At 33.8% G+C, this 21,683-nt stretch overlaps 2 protein-coding genes and 1 long non-coding RNA gene across 4 annotated transcripts; 1 reads left to right on the top strand and 2 right to left on the bottom strand.

The window, feature by feature from the left end:
• Positions 1-8,165: 8,165 nt before the first annotated feature.
• LOC119637364 (TATA element modulatory factor) lies at positions 8,166-11,696 on the top strand. Its single transcript, XM_038033342.1, has 6 exons — positions 8,166-8,270; positions 8,322-9,030; positions 9,095-10,721; positions 10,809-11,085; positions 11,141-11,362; positions 11,414-11,696. Exons 2-6 carry the CDS (start codon positions 8,340-8,342, stop codon positions 11,603-11,605), a joined length of 3,009 nt encoding a protein of 1,002 aa, XP_037889270.1. The 5' UTR covers positions 8,166-8,270; positions 8,322-8,339; the 3' UTR covers positions 11,606-11,696.
• A 192-nt stretch (positions 11,697-11,888) lies between these two features.
• Positions 11,889-12,999, bottom strand: LOC119637365 (uncharacterized Golgi apparatus membrane protein-like protein CG5021). 2 transcript variants are annotated; one of them, XM_038033344.1, is made up of 4 exons: positions 12,878-12,999; positions 12,651-12,730; positions 12,354-12,588; positions 11,889-12,300 (listed from the first exon to the last, which is right to left on the bottom strand). In XM_038033344.1, the coding sequence occupies exons 1-4, from the start codon at positions 12,899-12,901 to the stop codon at positions 11,992-11,994; spliced, it is 648 nt and encodes a 215-aa protein (XP_037889272.1). In that variant the 5' UTR covers positions 12,902-12,999; the 3' UTR covers positions 11,889-11,991. The 2 variants fall into 2 exon arrangements, with proteins under 2 accessions (XP_037889272.1, XP_037889273.1); XM_038033345.1 differs by having other exon boundaries at positions 11,891-12,300; positions 12,887-12,999.
• Positions 13,000-18,872: 5,873 nt separating this feature from the next.
• Positions 18,873-20,131, bottom strand: LOC119637481. Its single transcript, XR_005247255.1, has 3 exons — positions 19,658-20,131; positions 19,505-19,596; positions 18,873-19,427 (listed from the first exon to the last, which is right to left on the bottom strand). It is a non-coding gene; the product is annotated as an uncharacterized LOC119637481 (long non-coding RNA).
• Positions 20,132-21,683: the final 1,552 nt, after the last annotated feature.

Raw genomic sequence — 21,683 nt, 5'->3', positions numbered from 1 at the left:
GAATTAGACCCTTTCTCTGTTGATTCATCCGTGCTTGTTGATAAGGGTTCTGATTTGGGTGTCAAAGGCATTCCAAATTATGAAATCAATTTATATGACTTTGGTAATGTGGGGTAATTTCTTTGTATTTGTTGAAACCTGTTAATATGTTGGGAGCAAACGCATGGATATCTCCTCCGACCTTTACTTTGACGAAAGGACCTTTAATGTTTTGAGATGTTCGACTTAAAAGAACTCAAAACGGTTAGCAAGAGCAGAGCTAGAATACTTTTAAACACTGCTCTCCATGCTAACTCTTTCAACAAAAATAATGACTTAAAAAGCAGGAACCTAAAATCTCACATTTCCAGGTCTTGTGCAGAAAAATTTGGCATTGTCCGAAAAGTCCCTGTAAATTATGACATAAACGGCCTTATTAAAAATGCGATGTCTGATGTTCCGATTAACTCTGCCATCAGACTTCTGAGGAGAAATCCGGACAACAAAAATGAATTTGTTCTGATGACCAAATGAAAATGAAAATTTAAGGCAAAATTCTAACCTAAGTCTATCAATTTAAACTTTTGTATCCTTCCGGTTGACTATTTTATTCCCACCTTAAAACTATGTTTTGGTCATATCTCAAAGTTTTGCAAGGCTAAAGAGACCAGGTGCCTTAATTGTGGCAAGATCCCTAAATGTGAGCGAAATATGTAGGAATTTGATGAAAAAATTTCTTATTGTGTTAATTTTCGCTTTGGTCAAGTACTAGTACTACGAATAAATCCTCTGAGAATCCTTTCACATTTGAAATTATTTTTTTTTTACAATACAATGTACGGACTGTTCGGCGTTCGTCGTTTTTACATTTTTAACTGAACACAAATAATATCGATTCTTGCATCTTAAGTGAAATTTTTCTGAAAAAAGACAATGTTTTCAAAGTTAACATTGCCGTTATACTTCAGTTAGTTTACTATTTAAAAAAGATATCATTCTTAGATGTATTTCTTAAAATTCTTCCGTTGAGATCGTCATTAAAACCATGAATCTTAAAACGAATCTATTCATAGTATCCTCATAGTACTCTCCACCTTGCGTTGATGTACAAACTGTTCGTAATGAAATTCATAGATTATATGACTTTTTTGGTAGTGAACAAAATGTGAATCTTGCTGGAGATTTTAATACTAGACATGGCTCGAATGGCGATCAGCTCTCGACCAATAAAGGCAAGGTCCTTGTAAGTGGCGTTAATGCTAGCAGTTTTAAAATCACAAATAATAGTAAATCTATCTTTTACTGCAACCAAAGTGATCGCACGGCGAGCAGTGTCTTGGATGTAACTTTCAACTATTTTGTGATTCAACTGAAATACTATTAATGTCCCATTTGGGAAAAGTCAAGACTCTCACGTTTTACTTCAAAGTTGCAGCAATTCCGCACAAAAAATAGATAATTTAATTTCAGGCAAATTCCTAATAGACCGTCTGGCTAAAATTGACCTTCAATCTCATTTTTTATCAAATCAAAGTACTTCTCAATCTGAGATCAAGTCTGCTAGAATCAACTTTTCTGATATTGCATTTTCTTCACTTAAATCTTGGTGGAACACTTCCCTGTCAACACTTTTTCGCAGATATCAAGCTGCAAGGAAAAAAATGAGTAAATACGCCAATCCAGCCAACTTCATTCAATATATGAAAACACTGAAGGAATGGAGGTATACAACTAGAAAGGCGGAAAGGAAACATACAGCTGTCATGATTAAGGAGCTGTGCAGCAATGGAAGCTCGCGTTTTTTCTGGAATTATGTCAATGTCTATTGACAATTTAGTCGAAAATGACATGGTTGCATGGAATGAGCATAATAACAAAAAATGCTTAGATATGCTCAAAAGCTAAGTGTCATTCAGATTACAATACCTTACAACTCCTTTCACTAGTCTCAATAATACACTCTTCTCCTTACGCGAATTAATGTATGTTTTACAATCCAGAAAAAAAGCTAGCGCTGCAGGTTGCGATGGATTGAGGTATGATAAGGTCAGGGCACTTTGTGCGGTAAGCTTGACTGTCTTGTTCCATGCCACTAATAACTATTGATTTATGCTCTTGGATTTGCGATGTATCAAAGTAGTTCCCATTCCTAAGGCAGGTAAAGACTTAGACGATTTACGCAACTTTAGACCCATTTCGCTAATATCGGTATTCGTAAAGATTATTAATCTCATGATTAAGGCGGGGCTAATAGATTTCTTGAAAACCGAGAACATTGCTCCAACTTGTTGTCATGCGTATGAAAAACGCAAATCCACGAATATATTTGCTTGTTCACTATCTTTTCTTAAAGCTAGTCTACAGAAAGCTGATCCTGCTTTCCTGGATATCAACAAAACCTATGATTGTGTTAATTTAATGAAGCTTGGCACAATTCTTTTAAACTCCCCAATCCCTCCGCAAAAACATCTGTGGATGCTAAACTTTTTATCCAAGCGCTCATTGACCTTCAAGACGACAAAACTTACAGTTTTCAATTTGCTGGTGATCTCTTAATTGTGTCTTCTGATTCATCCTTTTCATTGGTTGTGAATAATTTCTCACTGAAAGCCGATCTTTTTTTTTGATGCATCTTAATTTGTATTTTAATCCAAAGGTTCTAAAAGCATTAGACATTAGACTCTTTATCAAAGGAACTAAAATTAATCCGATTTCTTGGCAGAATTTTAAATGATAGCCTAACTCTTCGAATGCATTAAGAGGAAACCTTCAAAGTCTGTCAATCGTGAACGAGCTCTTTTTTGTACTGCTAAGGAGTTAATTAAGGTTAAGATAATGAATCCTTCTTTTTCTCAAAAAGTTATCTTTCAGTAATATTGCCTCTTCCAGCTACACATTTTGTTATCCAAAACTCAGTTATATTTTTGACAAGATAAATTCAATCCCTCTCTGGAATTTTGTTACAAATAAACGTTCATGAACATCCTTCGATCTCTACTACGAAGCGAGGCGTCAATCTTTTTTGTATTGGGATCTTATATCAGGAAATGCTTCCTTTTTCTTGTAACAACGGCTATAATGTATATGCCACAGACGGTTCTATCGGACATAATTTACCGGGCTTTGCGGCAGTTAGAAGTAAAGTCAGAATCATGGAGGAACTTTCCTCGACTTTTATTGAATTGCTCACCATCGGACATGCTGTAAAGTTAGTTATAATGAATGCCCATAAAAAATATGTCGGTTTTTCTTATAGTAAATCAACTCTGCTTGTAATAAATAAAAGAGGTGCAGATAATCAATATGTATTTTATATACACAAGATGTTATATAAATCACAAGTAGATGAATGTGACCTTATTTGAATACCTAGTCAGCGCGGCTTTTTTTTAAATGAAAAAGCTAATTTTCATGCAAAAAGTGCTCAATTTGATGGTACAATTTCGTCTATCAAATATACTCTCAATGAAGTAGTACGGACAATTCAAATTCACATATTTCAGCAACTAAACCACGAATTTAAAAAGCGTGCGCATACGGGAAGCGCGAATAAGGAGCTTTTACTCTATATATAAAAATGATTGGCGCTATATCACGTGATATTTGTGAGGTTTGTAATATTAGCCAATCTGCTTAACGTCTCATTTTCAGATGCCACAGGCTCGATAGTGTTATTTAGTCTTCTTTTAGCCTGTTCAGATAATATTGTGTCCTCCTCAATCTCTTTGTTGCAAAATATGAGCGTCATCTCGGGAAACTAATTTTCTTTATTCACCAAAATTTATTTATTTTTTTTTTACATTCAATCAAAAGTCTTATTTCAGCCAAAGTTTGCTATACCAGTCCTAAATCACGGTGAACACTTCAATTACATTAACATATTGGCCTTAACATATCATGACCGCAGTCTTTTTGTTATTCATACATATTTCTTGCAAATAATTATTCCTTTTTCCAGATAATAGACATATAAGTCTTATTGGCTTAGTCCATATTAACTCAACAACCAAAAAATAAAGGAAAAGATAAAAAATACCTTTACATAAAATTAAATATGTTACAAATAGGTATCATAAATTTTTGAAATATTTTATTATTGCAGTTTAAATATTTTATGTTGATATATCCTCATATTAGTTATACTCATATATTTTGACCTCGAAACATATGTCATTAAAATTGCTATTTATTTGTGGTTATCTATCTTAAGCATTTCGAATTAAATGTTTTAGAAATTAAGATTAATGCTACTTAATGCTCTTTCGATTTTTAAAACAACAAAGAAGGAGAAGAGATTTTTGGTGTTTTCTTTTATTTGAAAATTTGTGAAGAATAACTTGTGATAATTGAAGTTTATTGAGACCTTTCTCCATTATATTTTTTGGTTTTCTTTCCGTCCATTTTTGATTCTGCTTTTGAATTGAACTCTTTTATTAGTATTATTATTACTATTATTATTATTTTATTTGTTTAGATATGGATTAGACCTGTTAACTTAAAATTAGATCCATAACTCAGTTATGTGATTAAAATCCATTGATAATATCTTTATTTTTCCGTAATGTAAAACAAGCGCTTTTGGTAGAGTGATGCTTCTGCTTGTGAAATACGTGATGTTCTACTCCGCTATCGATCCCATACATCTCCGTAATAGGTATTGTACAGTTTAAATTTAAATTTCGGCTAGGAATGCCGAAAGAGTGGAAATTTACAAGTATAGGCTATCTGTGTTTATAAACCAAATTATGAATATAGAAAATTGGAAAGAAAAATCAGCTGATTTGATAAAGGCCGTCACTTGCTTAAGATGCATACAATTACTAGCACAGAAAATTTCATATAAATTGTTATATAAGCTAAAAATGATGTCAAACCTCCTGCACTCAAAAATTAGATGTTCGGCAGACTCAGTAATGTTACATACTTCACAGTTATCAGTGGACAAGACTTTGATCATTTTAAAATATGCCTTGTCATAAGCGTGATTATTCATAAATCTATAAGGTATTTTAAATTCCAATGTTGTAAATTTTCCTTTTGGTAAAAGTGTGGGTGTCAAAAAAGGGTAAATTTTGTAAAAAAGCCGTTCACTTTTTTCTATTCTTTTACAACACATTTTTGGATTAACAGAAGAGCCTCACTGTTAATGGACATAACCGTGCCATCAAACTGTACTTCACGTGCATAGAAATGTGCTTTTGCCTTAATACCAAAACCACTGGGACCTGGGATCCAGTTTAGGTGGCATTCTTCAATACTTGGATCTTTTAAAAGGTCATAGATATCAACAGCATACGTGTTATATGGATCTTTATTTTTCATTACTATCAGAACAGATTTGCTGTCAGAAAAAACGGCAAATTTTTTTAATTTGTTCGCAGTTGCAATGAACGTGGATGATAACTCTTGCAGAACTTTGAATTTGCCTATAAGTATATTTGGATACTGTATAACTGAAAAAGTAGAAATATCCGAATTTGCTGAACCATTCGCTGCATATATTTTAAAAATACTTTCAATGAAGAAGTTGGGTTTTGGCATACATACATTTCGAAGACAAGACATAGACAATTTTTTTTTGATTTAGTGATCGAGACACATTTTTCGTGATTTATGTTTCAAGAGGGTATTGTGTTAACTTTATTGAAAATGTTATCGAATTTTTGGTAACAGCTTGAGTAACTACTGAAAACTTCATTATATGGGCACAATTTTATCGAATAAGTCAGCTTTAAAAAGTTTTACTTTGAGAAATTCTTTTGCGGTTAAAAGAAGTGTTCTCTTTGCTACAGGAAGCTCATACGAAATGAAACGTAAGATTGATATTGGTGTCGAAGAGGACGGACCAATAAAGCGTCTTAGAATTGAATGTTGAAAGATTTTTTTAATTATTTACTCAGGGGAGTTGCCCGATGTGGATTATGCTTTAAAACCGAATTAGATGAACCTTGTCTTACAAGTTGAAATGCTGATTCCAAGGCTGCAATTTTTGTTTGGGTGGTTTTTGGTTTCTCTTCAAGAATGGTGAAAGAAATTTTGAAAATTTTCTCCAATAATTTTTCCATTTCTGTTGATTGTTGGTAGTGAAAATGTATTCTTTAGAGAGGTGGGGTTTTTTTTTTCATAGCGTTGTAATTCTAAGGATTCTTTTGTATCACAATTTGCATAGGTTTATGAATACTCTATCTATTTTTAACTACCTGATTAAAATTCTTTTTCACTAACATGTTGTTTGTATCTAAAATCGGGTTTTTTATGTTGTTGGATTTGAAATTGTTCTTAATTGGCGGGAAATTTTCTTCATAATTATTGTTTAAAATATTAAAAAATTTATTAGAGAATTTTTCGTTATATTCTCTAAAAGAAATATTTGAGGTCGTTAAGATTTTTTAATGTCTTCCTCCTTTTTCCTTTTTGGACTCTCCTTATATTTAACATTATGCCCACATCCTAAACATTTGGTTCCCTTACAAGAGTTGATGGGGCAGGCAGGTGACTTGCCGCAGTTTAGGCATCTGCCTTCCGTGCTTTTACAAAATTTGGTGACATAATCAAAGCGGCCACAATTAAACCATGGAGGGATAAAGTAATGCATTGGGACATTGCAATAATTAAATTTAATGCTTTTGGGGATTAATTTTCCCTTAAAGTAAACCTTTGTGGAAATAAAAATTCCTTTTTAAGAGGGATCTCTTCTATGCAGTCTTGTAACTAAACCAATCGCAGTTTCAGAAACTGCAGAATTTAAAAAATTTTCCTTTTTCACTTTACAACGTTGAATTGGGAAGTCATTATTTTTTATGAAGTGATTTGCATTCACGACATTATCAAAGCAAAATGTAGCGTTGCCATTACTTATGGTTTTGATGCTAACCAGACTATCCAAATTTAAATCTTTAATGTGTTAAAAAAAAAAACACATCTGAATTAGGCGCATGCGTTTATCTGTATCGTTATTACCGACATCAAGCATAACAAAGCGCTCCCCAGTCACTTCGTTATCATATAAATTCGGATATGCTAGGTTTTGATTTGTTTCCTTTATAGAAATATTATTAGAACTACTATGAAAGGAATCCAAACTATTCTTGTTAAGATCCACAATTTTCTTATATATAATAGTTGGGGTCGTTGAATTTGAGGTAGTGGTATTAGGCAAATAGGCAGTCTTGAGACAAAATATCCTCATCAATATTTTTCTCCTTAGAATTTTTATGTTGATTGGTATTTTTCCTCTTGAGTAGACTCTGACTGTGAGCATTGCGTTCAAAGTTTTCAAATTCATTACTATTAGACAACATTTTTATAAGCCTCTCCCTTTTGCGGGGCGGGCAACTTTTAGTTTTCGGGCTAGACTATAGGCAAAAAAGTATAACCACTAACCGACAGAGACGGAGGAAAATCTTATAAGTTTAAAAAATTTGGGAAATGCATTTAAATAGCCGCCACTTGATGTCCAAGGTAATTGAGGGCTGTAAGTAAGTCTTGCCGGTATAAAGTAGAAAAAAGCAGGTGGTGCTGCGCACCCCACGAAAAGTACAAAGGTGTCGAGACTCTTGTTGATTATGTTTAATTACCGCACTTTTAGTTTATGTCTATATTGATTTTCTGCAATGCTGCCGATAAATTTATATATATATACAACGAGACAATATATCAAGAACTTCGTATCTTGCTATCTAGATTATGCTTTTTTCATTATACCAATTTCTCTAGTTATACTAGTTTTTTTCTATATCCCTGTAATGATTTGCTTATCTTTTTAACTTCACATCATCTTTGTTGTTAAACACCTAGTATAGTATACCTCTGAAGTTTCGTGTGGACATTGCAATCGTTTTAACAAAATGGATATATCCCTCATCCTTCGGTCATAGGCATAATAATAGATTTATCGCTATTCATGAGCGCTCTTATTGAACAATTTTCTAAACTGTCTAGCTTAAAACATATATCTCAAAAATTAAATTTATTCATTTAAGCAATAAGTCTTTGTCGAACTGATATTTTCTACAGATAAATAAATTCCGCTATTTCCGCTTATTGATAAAGTGTATACGTTGTCTCATATTGTTTGGACTTCTAGCTGAATTTCTGCGTACGTAGTAGAAAATTCTTTAAATAAATTTCTTAAAAAAATTTTGCAATGAAATTTACGTGATGAGCATGGTTTATAGAAATCCAGAAATATGAAAATAAAATAAAAGTCAAATCTTGGCAACAATACAAACGAATATGACAGTTAGGATTGTTACACGAAAAACGAAGTTAATAGTTAAGAGTTTTCTAAAGTACGTATAATTTTGATTGTGGAAAAAGCTATTTAATGATGATTATATTAGTTGGTAATTTTTGCAAAGATGAGTTGGTTTGATACAAAGGGATTGGCCAGTCTGGCGAAAACTGCTCTGAAAGAAGCTCAGAAAAAAATTGATAAAGTTTTGGATATACAAGAGGACGAATTGGAAGGAATCGATCGTTCCATAAGCACCTTACAAACCGATTATATATCACAAGATAGTCAAAGTCGTCGATTGGTATCCGATCAAATGACCCTCGCAGCTTCGAACTTGGAAAGTAGCGCGATCACTGAAAAAGAGTCTAGTGGAATGTCAGCCCTCTCAAACTCCTGCTTTTCACCGGAATTGTTTTTAGTTGACAACAGGCCACATGAAATGATAACAACGCCACCGAAAGCTGGTGAAATAGTTAAGGAGATCGCCGCACTGACACCTCCCTTATCTTTAAACAGTAAGTCTACTAAGGAAGACGTTAACAAAGGTCGTTATCCTGGGGAAGTCCTGTCCTTTCCGGAGATATTACTTTATTCTGAAGATACAGCGGCAACCCCAGAATCTGTGGAAATGATATCACCTGACTGTGATGGCGCTATCGTGCCTTCATCAGTGGGGGAAAGCATAGTTGTCATTAGCACTTCCAGTGATGGTTACGTGGATATTGAAAATGAATCCATAAACCAGCTAAATGAACTTATACCCTCTAATGAATCTAAATATAAAGTGCTGATAAATGCAATAAATGAAACTGAAGGTAAAATACGTTTACTTCCTCATTTAAAATTAAGAATTTGTTTCTAACCTTCACTTGCTCATAGATTTAACACTGCGAGGTGCTAATAAGAATCAGCCTATTTCCCCACAGAAAAATCCCTTCGAATTACAAACAATTGACTCGGATTCAACACAAAGTTTTGAAGATGTGCAACCGCAATTCGCAGACAGCAGTGAGGCTCGAACAAATCAAAGTAAAGAACCAAGCAGTCGAAGCGATACTTCCCCTAACAATTCTAATGATGAAGGGGAAACGGCCACTTCGTCTGATATTGAGATAATATCTAGCCCTAATGGGGATGCTTCCAGTACAAACAGTAATATGACACGTCAAAGTTCGACAAAACTAAAGAAATCGGAATCAGTTAACTTGCGATCGTCAGTACCAGCAGTTTCCGCACGCAGCAATGTAAATCGAAAGGGTCATTGCCGTGAATCTTCAGAAATATCAATATTATCAATTGATTCTCAATCCGAAGATGAGTTAGAAAAACTAATAAATCGTATTTCAGAGCTTAACAGCATTGTTGAAGCTAGGGAGCTTCGTCTTTTAGAATCTGAACGACAAAACTCAATGCTTCGAGAACGCAATGTTGAACTCCAAAGTTTAGTGGACGTCAATAGTCTGCAAACATCTGAAGATTATACGAAACGTATGTCATCGCTAGAAAAGAAATTCCAAGCTGGCATACGGGAACGTGAAACATTGCATTCCCAAATCAAAGAACTCCAAACCAAAATTCCTAAAAATGATTTAATACAAGCTCTCAGCGAAAGCCAAATCATGACTACTGAGTTGAAACAAGAAGGCGAGAAGTTATCCAAGGAAATCCTTCAACAATCGAATATTATTAAAAAATTGCGTAGTAAAGAAAAAGCGACAAATATACAACTTAAAACATTTAGTGATCAATTGACTATAGCTAATGACGAGGTTGAACGCTTAAAAAGGACTCTAGCCGCGAAAGAAGATGTGGAGCGAACTCAAATTGAGGCGGTGCATAAAATGGTGTCTGAAAACCAGAAACTTGAAAAAGAAAATGCTCATTTGAACAGTAAATTAGATGACGTAACGCAAAAACTCAATACCCTACAAAAAAGTTTCGATGCAGTCAAAGCTGAATTGCAACAAAGATCCAAACAACATACTGATTTTACAAAAACGGCGGAAGCTGTGCAAATGGCTGAGCGAGAAAAACAAGTTATCCAAATGGCAAATCAGGAGCTACAACAGCAACTGCAAGAACTGAGAGAAAAGTTACGACTTTCCGAGCAAGCAGCAATTAAACGAGAGCAACATTTGCGTGAAGAAAATCGCCATCTCATGACACGGTTGGAGGCAGCTGAATTGAGAGCGGAATCATCTACACAAGAAATCAGTCAGACAACAATTCCCTTAATGCGTCATTTGGAATCTTTGCAGTACACGTTAAATCAACGCACCAACAACTGGAATAAAGAAGAAAAGTCCCTTTTGGCAAAAGTAGAGAACTCCCAGTCACGATTAAAGGCTCTGGAAAATATAGAAAAGATATCAAATGAAAAAGCTGATCTACTAAAATCTCGTTGTCAAGACTTGGAAGAGCAATTGACGCACGCCATTATGCAAGAGGAAAAAACAAAAATTGCATTGCAATTCGAACTAAAACAAGCCGAAAGTAAATATAACAAGTACGTTTTCGCAAATTTATATATATATTTATGTATGTATATACAGGTGAGTGTAGAAGAACTAATTCGTGCGCTTTTTTTTTAAAGGGAAATTGCGGAAATTAACGAAGAACTCGAGTTAAGTCAGGGTAAGATTAAAAGTCTTGAAGAAAATCAAACAAATTTACAGCAAAAATTGAAAGAAATGGAAAGTAAATTAAATAACGCCCAAGAATATTTGGAACGTGAAGAATCAAGCACTGCGCTAAGTGAATACGCGCGGCAGCATTTGAATGACGTTGCTCCAAGGCCACAATCACCGGCAATAAGTGCGGGAATTAATTCACTTGAAGATGCTATGCTTAACAGCGTAGATTGGCACCAGGTAGCGATGTTCTGTTTTAGATTAAAATTTAATTATTAAGCACTAAAAAGCACAGGACGATTTGGAGTGCATATCAAATCCTGGAAGGCCGTCAACAATGCCTGGTTTGGGGTTAGCTTTGCTAAATCATAATGCCAGTACTTGGGAGCATTTACAATCCTTACTAAAGCAAAGAGATGGGGAGTTGGCTCAGTTGCAGTGGCAACTTTCACGTCTGCAGGCCGAGCGGAGCTTATTGCAGGTGGAAATCTCCCAGTTAACCCTGGAATTAGAAAATGTATGTATTATACAAGCAATACAAAATTTTTCATATATTTCTGGTCTTTAGATAAAAGAAAAAATTCACAGTTACCAGATCTTAGAAAGCAATTTCATTGAGCTGCAAACAAGCTACGATGCCTTATTGCAAATGTACGGCGAAAAAGTTGAACGTACAGAAGAGTTGGAGCTTGATTTAAAAGAATGCAAAGAGGCCTACAAAATACAAATTCAAGAACTTTTGGCCAAACTAAAAACTTGATGCAATTCGTCTATTTGTTATGCACCTGCTTGTTTACTATTCCTGTAAATTTTTTTATGTTTGTCTCACCGTTCAACGTTTTCCTTTCTCTTTTAAATCGTTGTATACAGCAGAAAATTGCGTTTTTATCGATTAATTATAATTAAGAATTCACAGACTTCTGCACGTGTGAAAAATTGTTAAGTATTATATATTATTATTGCTACTATTACAATGGGAAAAAACTATACAATGTATAAATAAATAAATACAATTGAAATGTTTTAGAAACATTTATAATGAATCAAATTTTTATAAAAAAAAAAAAGATTATTTAATTAATAGATAAATTAAATATTAACAAAATACTTAAATCCATGTGGAACGACCAAAGTTAACAATGGAGATTAGACAACACCAGCGGGTTGTACTGTAGACGGCTGCGGAGCTGGTTTTGTGATAATATCCATAGCGTTCTTGAAAATTTGAGTTTTTACAAAGTTGCTGGCCGCCGTATTCAGATCTTTGTTAGCACCGAAATTACATTTAATGTAACCGTATAGATTGGCGCAATTCAAGGCTAAGGCTATCATTACCAGCAATAGCCATTTAAATTTCAAACCAAACAAGTCTATTATGAAAAATAATCCCCAGAACATGGGACACAATGTTAAACCTAACCAAAATATGCGCGCTTCATGTTTATTAATTTTTCCCTAGAAATGTTAACAGAATTACTTGCAGATCGCAACGAAATAAAAATATTTACCTTTTTAGCTTCATATACCCAGTGAGAGACACCTTCATCATTTACGTAATTCCACCAGCGTAGGCCTACGAGCAGTCTACCAGTTATATTTTTTACAGTCCAAAAATCCGCTGAAAGAAACAACACCACGAATACAAAACTAGTTATGAAGGATTCACTAAGCAAATCACAACACATATATAGCACAATTGCTGTTCCACGAAAAAACAGATGGAAGAATGTAACATAAGGATGTCTGGAATATCCATACAAAGAAATAATTTTGTTAACCTTTTTTTAATATTACAAAATTCTTACGTGTACTTTTTTAGTGCGCCGGGATCTTGCATTTCATCTTCCTCCCCAAAAGGTATCGTGTCATCATCAAGTAGCGGCACCTAGAGACGTGGAACAAATTTACATTTTTATGAAGCACTATTTAGAATTGTTGTCTAAGAGGAAGGGGAAAATTTGAATGAGGCCAAAAGCAGTGAAACAGAGTGAAGATCATTATCACCAATATTTAGTCCAGAATGTGGTCTTACATTTCTTACCGTAGCGGAAGTCATTTTAGTTTTTCTGCTTTTCGTAAGAATTTAATAATAATAAATACAGCTTGACAAAATATACGAACGTGTATGCTTTCTTATAAAGTTCTACTTGGATGGTTGCATTTCATTTGTAATAAACAAATGGTTTTAGAACGTTTCCTAAGGGGATTGACGCAATAACTCGTTAGTTCGAGTTACTATATACCAAGTACCAAAGCTGCGTTGCCATATTTCGCAAGAAAAACTAAGGATATCAAAATAAGTATAAACAAAAACATACGGTTTGATCAGCAAAAAAAAAAAAAAAAAAAATTAACGTAAACATATTCTCGCTGCTGTTCTAAAGTTATTGAACACATTCTTAGAGAAGTAAAATACTTTACGGAGTCATGAGTAATCATACATATGACAACGTCTATTTAAAAATGACCAAGACCCTCTGCTATCTGTGAGAAATGCAACACTGCGCCGTCAGCTGAGCATCTAATTTTTGAAAGCAGAAGGGTCAACACCCTTAGACAACCTTTCGCCTTCTTTAACTTGCACAATAATTTATACGAATTTTTCATGCTAGTAATTATACGCTTCTCAAACAACTGGCGGCCTTTATCAAATCCGTTGATATTTCTTTTTATTCTCTTTTTTTCTACTACTACCTTAATAAGCAAATACACAGCCTACACTTACAATTCTATTTTCCGGTAAATTCATCCGGAATTCGACAGTACCGTACTGACTAGATGTACATCTTTGCTGCTGAACAAACGAAATGTTATCTACCAGAATTCATGCAACTGCTATCCTCAATTTTATAACCAATGGAACAATTCAACAGAAAAATTTCTTCAATTCACGTTAGTCGTGTATAACACCCTAATCTACAGGCTTTATCCATTTCTCTTACAAATCAAAAAAAAAAAAAAAAAAACGCATTCTTAAAGACCAGATTCTCTCCTCTTTTCTGAATGTTGTCGCACTCGGTCAATATGATCTTCGTCGTGCTTATAATCTTGCAGTTTTTTTAGTTAACTTGACTGATACTATAAGGTGTAAAGTTAATAAGAACTACTTGGAGTCCTTAGTGCCCCTGGACTTAACTAAACAATTCTTTCTCAATAGTTATTGCCGAAAATCCTACTCATCAACCCATCCAAATCAAAAGTTATGTTTTTTTGTCATAATGATCATTGTTCTCCCGTGGTGGATATCCTGATTGATGATTATACAATAGATATTGTTGACATCCTTAAGTGCTTGAGTATATTTATCGACCATCGTCACATCTGGGAAGCATGATGATGACATAAATAGTTTATGGGAACCTTGCGTGCTATATATTCTAAGAATATTCATTTACCCCCATTGGTTAAATATAAACTGGTTCTCTGGCATACTCTTCTAACGTCGCGGATCTTACATAGCTTAGAGATAGTTTCTGGGACTATGGCTTATGTATTCTCGACACTAAGTCGCATTGTTAAGTTTACAGTACATTCAGGTGTACATTCAGGTATTAAGCTGCATTACACATTCGTTGTTCTTTGAAAGGCTTTGTACTGCGCTAATTGAAATTTAATAAATACAAATATATGAAAAACAACGATAAAAAAATTAATGTTAAAGGAAATTAAATTTTTGATTGAATAATGAAATAAAGAATGAAAAATATGACTTTTAACGAAGGAGACGGACTTCACTTGCTATATATTTTTGTAAAAAGTCCGCAAAGTTTAAATCATAACCCGAAAATAGAAACAACGACTTATTGGGTCAGGCCCTATATGGTTTTGTATGTATACAAACAAATAAATCAAGGGCATTCATAACGTATGGTGTTAAATAGGTTTCATTGTCAAGTTTCGACCTTTTTAGCTATATATATACACAAAACGTATGAGAAACACTTTCCTAGAATTGTCAAAACCGTCATAAGTAAAATTGTTGACGCTTTGCATTAGTATCGACTGTTTAGAACGGCATTTAGAATAGAAAACAGTTGTAAATTGAAAACAAAATAAATTGGGAACAAAAGTCTTTAATTACTAGCAGCTGAACCGAAACAAAAATTTTTAAATTTGCGAAAGGTATGTAAATTAATTCTTTTTTTTTTTTTACTTTTTATCTAATTAATATTTTTTTTATTATTATTATTTTAATTTTAGACTAACGAATTGAATTCTTAGACTAAAAAAAAGACAAACAACAAATCAACAAATGACAAAAACTCATATGTCTAGCGGATATATTAATCTTATCGCCAACTGGTCTAATCCATCAAACAAAAAAAAAGAAGTAAATTGTTGTTTTAGGAAAAATTGGCGTAAGAAAAATCTATATGTTTCCGACGATCCGTTTAGCTTTTACTTTGCAGTTGCTACGGTCTGGAGGTTATCAATGACTGGCGGGCAGCGATTTTTGCTTAAGCATTGCACAGACCACCATTTCGATCGTTATTTTAGAGGTGATGTAAGAAATTGAAAAAAAACTTTGTGCTGAATAGATCGGGTGAATTGTTAATGCCAACACAAAAGAGTGTTTCTATAGGAAATTTACAATTTCAAACGGATGCGTGGACAGAGTCCACAATTTATTTCGTAGATCCGCACAAAACGAAGAATGTTCGACAAACCGCGACGGCAAGCATAGCCGGCATGGAATATGAGTTAATCTACTGACATATATGGTTTTGCCTTTATACATGTAAATATTTTATTCACAAGGTTTTCCTGGATCAAGGCAATTTATTTGAGGACGATGTCAATGTTTCGCTAGAGGACCCCCAATTGAGGTGAATAAGTGAGCAAATGTAAATCCGCATATCTTCTGCACATTCAAATTTGATTGCGTGGAAATTCAAGATATAAAGAATAAATTCACTGTAAGTTGTTTTGTCAAAATTAAAAAATTTGCTTTTATTTATATAATACAAAATTACGATCGATTTGCAATTCATTTAAAATTATACATTCCTTATAGGAAAATGCACGTGTTAATTTATAAATATACCATCAAATAAAAACGGCTCACAACTTTTCTTAAGAAATGAAAATATAAAATACGAAATTATTTTACTTTATCTTATTTCGTTAAAAATTTTACGTAATATTACCTTTTTATCGTTTTGTTATTAATTGTGTTATTGTAGACATTGTGTTATTGTAAACAAACATCAAATTTAATCGTTAATCTTTTGAAATAAATATCGAATGGCGAAAGCCATACATAAATCAACCAAATTATTGTCACGATACGCCTTTCAAATGAGAGCTAGTTAACTAAAAGATACATAATCATTGCCCATATCTATGATCCACACCTTAGCATATCACTAAGCATTTTTAGTAATAACTGATAATAAAAAAAAAAAAAATATTAATAGCGCAAGAGAGCATGTTTTAAAATTAGAGTAAAATAGAAGAGAGTTTACAGAAGACAGAAGAAAATATAATAGCCATTTTTTTACGCAATTTTGCAGAAAATAAGGAAAGGTAGGCCTTTATTTATTAATCAACTTCCTTTTATTTATTAATCAATTTCATTAGGTTACAGCGTAAAAGATTATCAATAAATTAGAATATTATTAATAATTTATTTTCATTTTGTTTCTTTATTATTATATCTTTATAATTATTATTACTATTATTTAATTAATGAAATAAATTCTAGACTAGAAAAAAAAAATAATTGAGTGCTAGTAACTCAGGTAATCGTCTTTATTTTAGAAAAGCAAATTGGCGATTAAGCTTAGCACTTTTAATAAAATAATACTATAAATTTGCATTACGTGCTGTACCTGACTTCAGGATGCTTATAGCGTTAGTTGTTCCGAATGTGCTCGTTCTAATAAAGAAAAAGTTTAGGCAGTTCTAAAGAATGTGTTTTACTGTAAGAATTTTTCCATAAGTGGAGATAGGAGAAGATAATTTTTTAAGGATCTGCACTGATGTGTTGCAATAGTATGGACATGGCGAACAATTGTAAATGTTTTCATCTTGATTATCACAATATTTGTGGGATATAATGGGGGAATATCTGAGGGTTAACAATGGAATAGTGCTGATAATATTATTCGAGATTTGATTCCATACTTTCCTCCTTAACTGTCCGTCCAACGTGCGATGTTTTCAATGGTGTTTGTTGGAGAACATGAGTTCGAGAACATAGAATGTCTGCGCATTTTGTATTGGTAAATTATTAATGGGCATTACCCGATTTTTTTGGTCACATTGATATTCGTTTAGAAATTGCTTTGGTTGTGGAATAATCGACGTGCAGAAGAGCGTTCATACAGGCTCTACCCTGTTTGAAACATGCTTGTTAGCTCTGGCTAAGTTATTGGATTCAAGATAACCTAGATACCATTAATTCCTCCAATAACTTTGAGAGACAAGATAGCAGGGAGATTGGACAGTAGTCTAATGCGATAAAGGTCCATTGCAAAGGTCCAATAATTTGTTTGTACCTGAATTGGCCATGGCTTCGATTATTTAGTATGAAATGCGATCTAACTCGGGTACCTTCCCTTTTGATCTGGGTGGATAGCTTTCAAGTTTCAATAGGATTTTCCAGGAATACAGCACATCTAGCAATGTCGACAGATTCGGTAGAAAAATAGAACTTACCTTATTTTTGATGAAGAAAAGGAAAGGGAAAAGCTGCCGTTATAGGAGTAATTATGCCACATTTTTCCAAAATGATTGGAAACATCACACGCTTTGGTTGAAGTTCCGTTGGGATTTGTAGATAGCGGAAGTGTCATTGGAATTTGAACTACTGCGTTGTTTGATGATTTTCTTTCATACAATTTTCATTGACATTTTTCTGTGAACAGTTTTGGAGAAAAAAGTTCACAACTGACCGATTTTGATTTTTGCAATTTCTTTCTGAATTGAGCGTTGGATTTTTTGTATAATAGCGAATGAATACCGTCATGACATCTCGTTTAAAATAGCTGCTGATATCCGCCTGAGTGGCCGAGTAGGCAAGAGTCTCGACTAGCAACTCAATAGTCGTGGGTTCAAACCTCAAGTGCGGTAGAGTTTTTTAATAAAAAAGCCGATAGACCTAGATGCTAGTGCTTTAAGACTTTAGTCTTAGAATTTATTCTCTGGCTAAATTTATAATAATAATTATAATAATAATAAAATAGCTGCTGAATTGAGATATTGAGAGCAGCGTCATGGTTCCACTTCCCGTTGAAAAGTGTTGAATTGTGAAATGACTGGGAACGTTTGAAATAATTTATGCAGTTCGCTTTGGTTGGTTAGGAGCAATTTAACTTGTTTTGCTCGAGTAACTGAAGAGTTTGAACGATTAAGACAAGTTATGATGGGGAAGTGAACGCTGTTGTGTAGATTACCGCAAATAGAGACCAGGAAACGGAAAAAAGAAATGATGGAACCACCATGTTAAACAAATATGCGAAAGAGAGTGATGAGTTGAAAGATATGTTAATCCTCCACAACTTAAAATGCAGAGATTGCTTTGAATGAAGGCATTTTCTTAAACAGTACCACGACAATGGTTTCCGGTCGATCCCCAGATGGTTTTCCAATTATTAGGGCCACTCCATGTAACTAAATGTGGGGTAAGCGCGGAGAACAAAGTTTTTGTTGGGAGAACGATTTCGACTCTGGGATATAAAGCAAAAGCACTGTTCATTTTTTATTGAAGGTTATTTGTGTCGCTATGGCCTGTATATTTGTGAGGGCCGTTGAATTTTATATAAGACGCCAATTCCTTATCTTAAATGTGAATTTTGGTCAACATTCAAGACGTATCCGGTCTTGAGTGGAATTGGATTAGAGGAACATCTTCAGTAGGTCTCTTGAACAGCTTTAAATTGGGATTGAAATCACATGTAAGCGTAAGCAGTTCATTCAAAGTGTAAATAGGTCTTTTGATATTCCTATGTTGAGTTTGAAAATCTTTACTTAATTTTGATGACATGAAAGCGGTTGGTTGGAAGTAGGTTGGCTGTGTTAACATGTAGTAATTGTCGTCAAAGATGTCGCTATGGCAATTTTGCGCTATTATTTCGTTATTCTTATCGACGGAAAAATCGAATTTACCTTTCAAGCGGTTGCGCACGCTTGAAGTGCTAGGAGTGGGCAAATTTGAGTGATACTTTGGGCCTACAATTTATAAGTGGTCGATTGGCGTTGGGAATTGATGTTGCGGATGCATTAAGATTTCTAGGCTGTAGGATATTTGCTTGATCAACGTTTGGTTTCATTTGGAGTTTGGAGTAAATTTCAGTTACAACTCGGTTACTGATTTCACGAAGTGTTTCCTCTTTTGGCACATGTTTAAAAAACCTGGCATTAATTACATCCCCATGAGAACTGAACTTATCATGCAATTTGATCGAAATCGGGCACAAATTAGATAGTGACATGAATTTTAATATATTCTCGGCAGCACGAAGATTACCAACAAATTTCCATTGCAATGGATCCAGATAGCGTTAATATAAATCGCTATGTCATTTAGGGTCTACTTTATATTGAAAAGGCTAAAATGGAATATTATTTTGCTATTGGGTCTGTGAAAGAATCAGCAAAATATATATTATTAATTGGAGTGTCGTCAATGATCGGTAGCACCGGTAAGCTTTCTTACCCATTTATGTAATGAGAATGAAGGAGCGCACAATAGAAAGGCCGCGAGATTTTTCCAGTTTGTATTTTCGAAGATTCTCGCTCATGGTGTCCCTATTTATTTAGTTATCTCATATATTATCCATCCAAAGATGTTTTAATTGATATAACGTACCTGTGTTAAAAATGCTATGTACTAAATAAGTATGTAGGGTAGAATCTTGGCTCGCTAAACTAACGATATCGAAATGGCGGCTATCAACTTGAAGAAAAATTTTTGATTTAAATTTGGTTTGGACCGTGTTCGGAGACTTAAATCTCATTGCAGTGTGATGACCGTACTTTTTATGGTAATTGGGTTAAGTGCTCAGTTGGTAAACGCATATTGCTGATTGAGCACACGTCGACTCGGTTGTGGCCGGTCAGTCCCTATCTCTTTCTCTTTCGCCACTTCGTTCAGGCCATCATCGTGTTTCGTTTATAGAAAACATCACCTATGCCGCATTAAAGACTATTCCATTTTTGACAACCTGTCTTTTCTGCTCTGTAATAGAAGAGTCCCGCAAGCATTCTTTCACAGCTAATAAAACGGATTTATAAAACCAGTCAATTATTTTAAATAAAACGACAAAAATTGGCCCTTGTTTGTATGGGTAAACTAAACAGATGTTTTTTTTTTTTATACAATATAGGAGACTGCATTCGCCTGCAGTCTGCAGTAGACTAGTTTTATCAATATTTATTCAGTTACAACTATCAATTGAATACATAGCTCGCGCCCACGCTCTGCAGCTGATAAATGTGTGAAATTGAATAAAATTATATATTGTTGACTCGCTTCACTTTAATTCTCTTTCAATTAGCTAGACTTATAGAAAGTGCGCAATTATTGATCGCGTAACTCTGTTAAATGATTAGTTTATTGAAATAAAAATTTTATCTGAAATATGTTTTATGTTCTCGCGACATGAAAGCTTAATCTGTACGTACACGTGTATCGACGCATGTCCGTATCCGTTAGGTATGTTTAGATGTTCATTATTTATGCAAGAAAGATATAGTTTTCAATATAACTTGGATCATAGTTCATATTCTAAACGCCAAGTAAATTCGTTTCGGATATCTATTGTTAGAAAGGGGAGTTTGTAATCTTTTTTTCGTCTTTCGTTTTGTTTGGGCAGTTACGCACTTGTTGTTGCATCCAACTGATATTGTATTGTTGTAAGGGACTTTCTCTGCATTCTCTTGGGCATAGAAGCATAGGTGACAAGATGTAAATATTTCAGTATAAAGTCGATAATAAAGCTAAGTGTATTCAGAATTTTTTACTTTTGATACCGAAGAGATAACTAAAAAAAGGTAATAAGTTAAAAAAATTACTCCTTTATACGCATTACGGTGCGTGCATTAGGTGTCTCCCTCCAACCACTTGAGATAAAGAGAAATGAACATACACAGACGTACACACTTACATAGTTGCCGTTATATATATTTATGTACGAATATGCATGCATATTTATTCTTGATCAATACCTCTGGTGCATCGTTGAAACGACCATGATCATGGGAGTTGAACTTAGATTACATATTTTTAGTTAATAGACGTAAATCAAGTTTGAATATGGAGATGTTATTAAGTTCATATTTAAAAAAAAAAAGAAAAGAAAAATGGTACTTTCAAACCGTAGCAGATATTAATTAAAACATATATATCAAGACTCATTAAAACTGAATTGGGAAAATAGACACGATTCGCTTATAAGCATACCTTGCTACAGAAGACAAGGCGAAAACAATTTAATTCACCCATTCACTTATAAGAGATATTCGAGCTGGTCCAAACACGGTACGAATGTTCAATGCACGAAGAAATGTTTCGATTGATTAACTGGCTCGCCAGCAATTGGCATAACAAATCATTTTACAATTTGCAGCAATTCCTCTGAGTAAGTTTGAGATAACAAAGATGCTGCCTGAGGCGAATAAAACTTTCATAGGTTAGCTTTTTTTGTAATTTTAATTGTGTTCAATTTCGGAGAAGTATTTTGATTGACATATAGCATGATATAAGACATTTTCTATTAACTGAAATTTTATCGTTCTTTATAAATTTAATATAAGTTAAATATAATTATAACATATAGTTAAAACTTAGCATAATTTTAAAAAAAGTCTTGTGTCTAAAAAATAGATATTGTGTG

The sequence above is a fragment of the Glossina fuscipes genome, unplaced genomic scaffold (genome assembly GCF_014805625.2).
Source record: "Glossina fuscipes isolate IAEA_lab_2018 unplaced genomic scaffold, Yale_Gfus_2 59, whole genome shotgun sequence".
Taxonomy (NCBI): domain Eukaryota; kingdom Metazoa; phylum Arthropoda; class Insecta; order Diptera; family Glossinidae; genus Glossina; species Glossina fuscipes.
The sequence above is the reverse complement of the archived record's forward strand: the minus strand, read 5'-3'. Positions and strand labels throughout refer to the sequence as shown.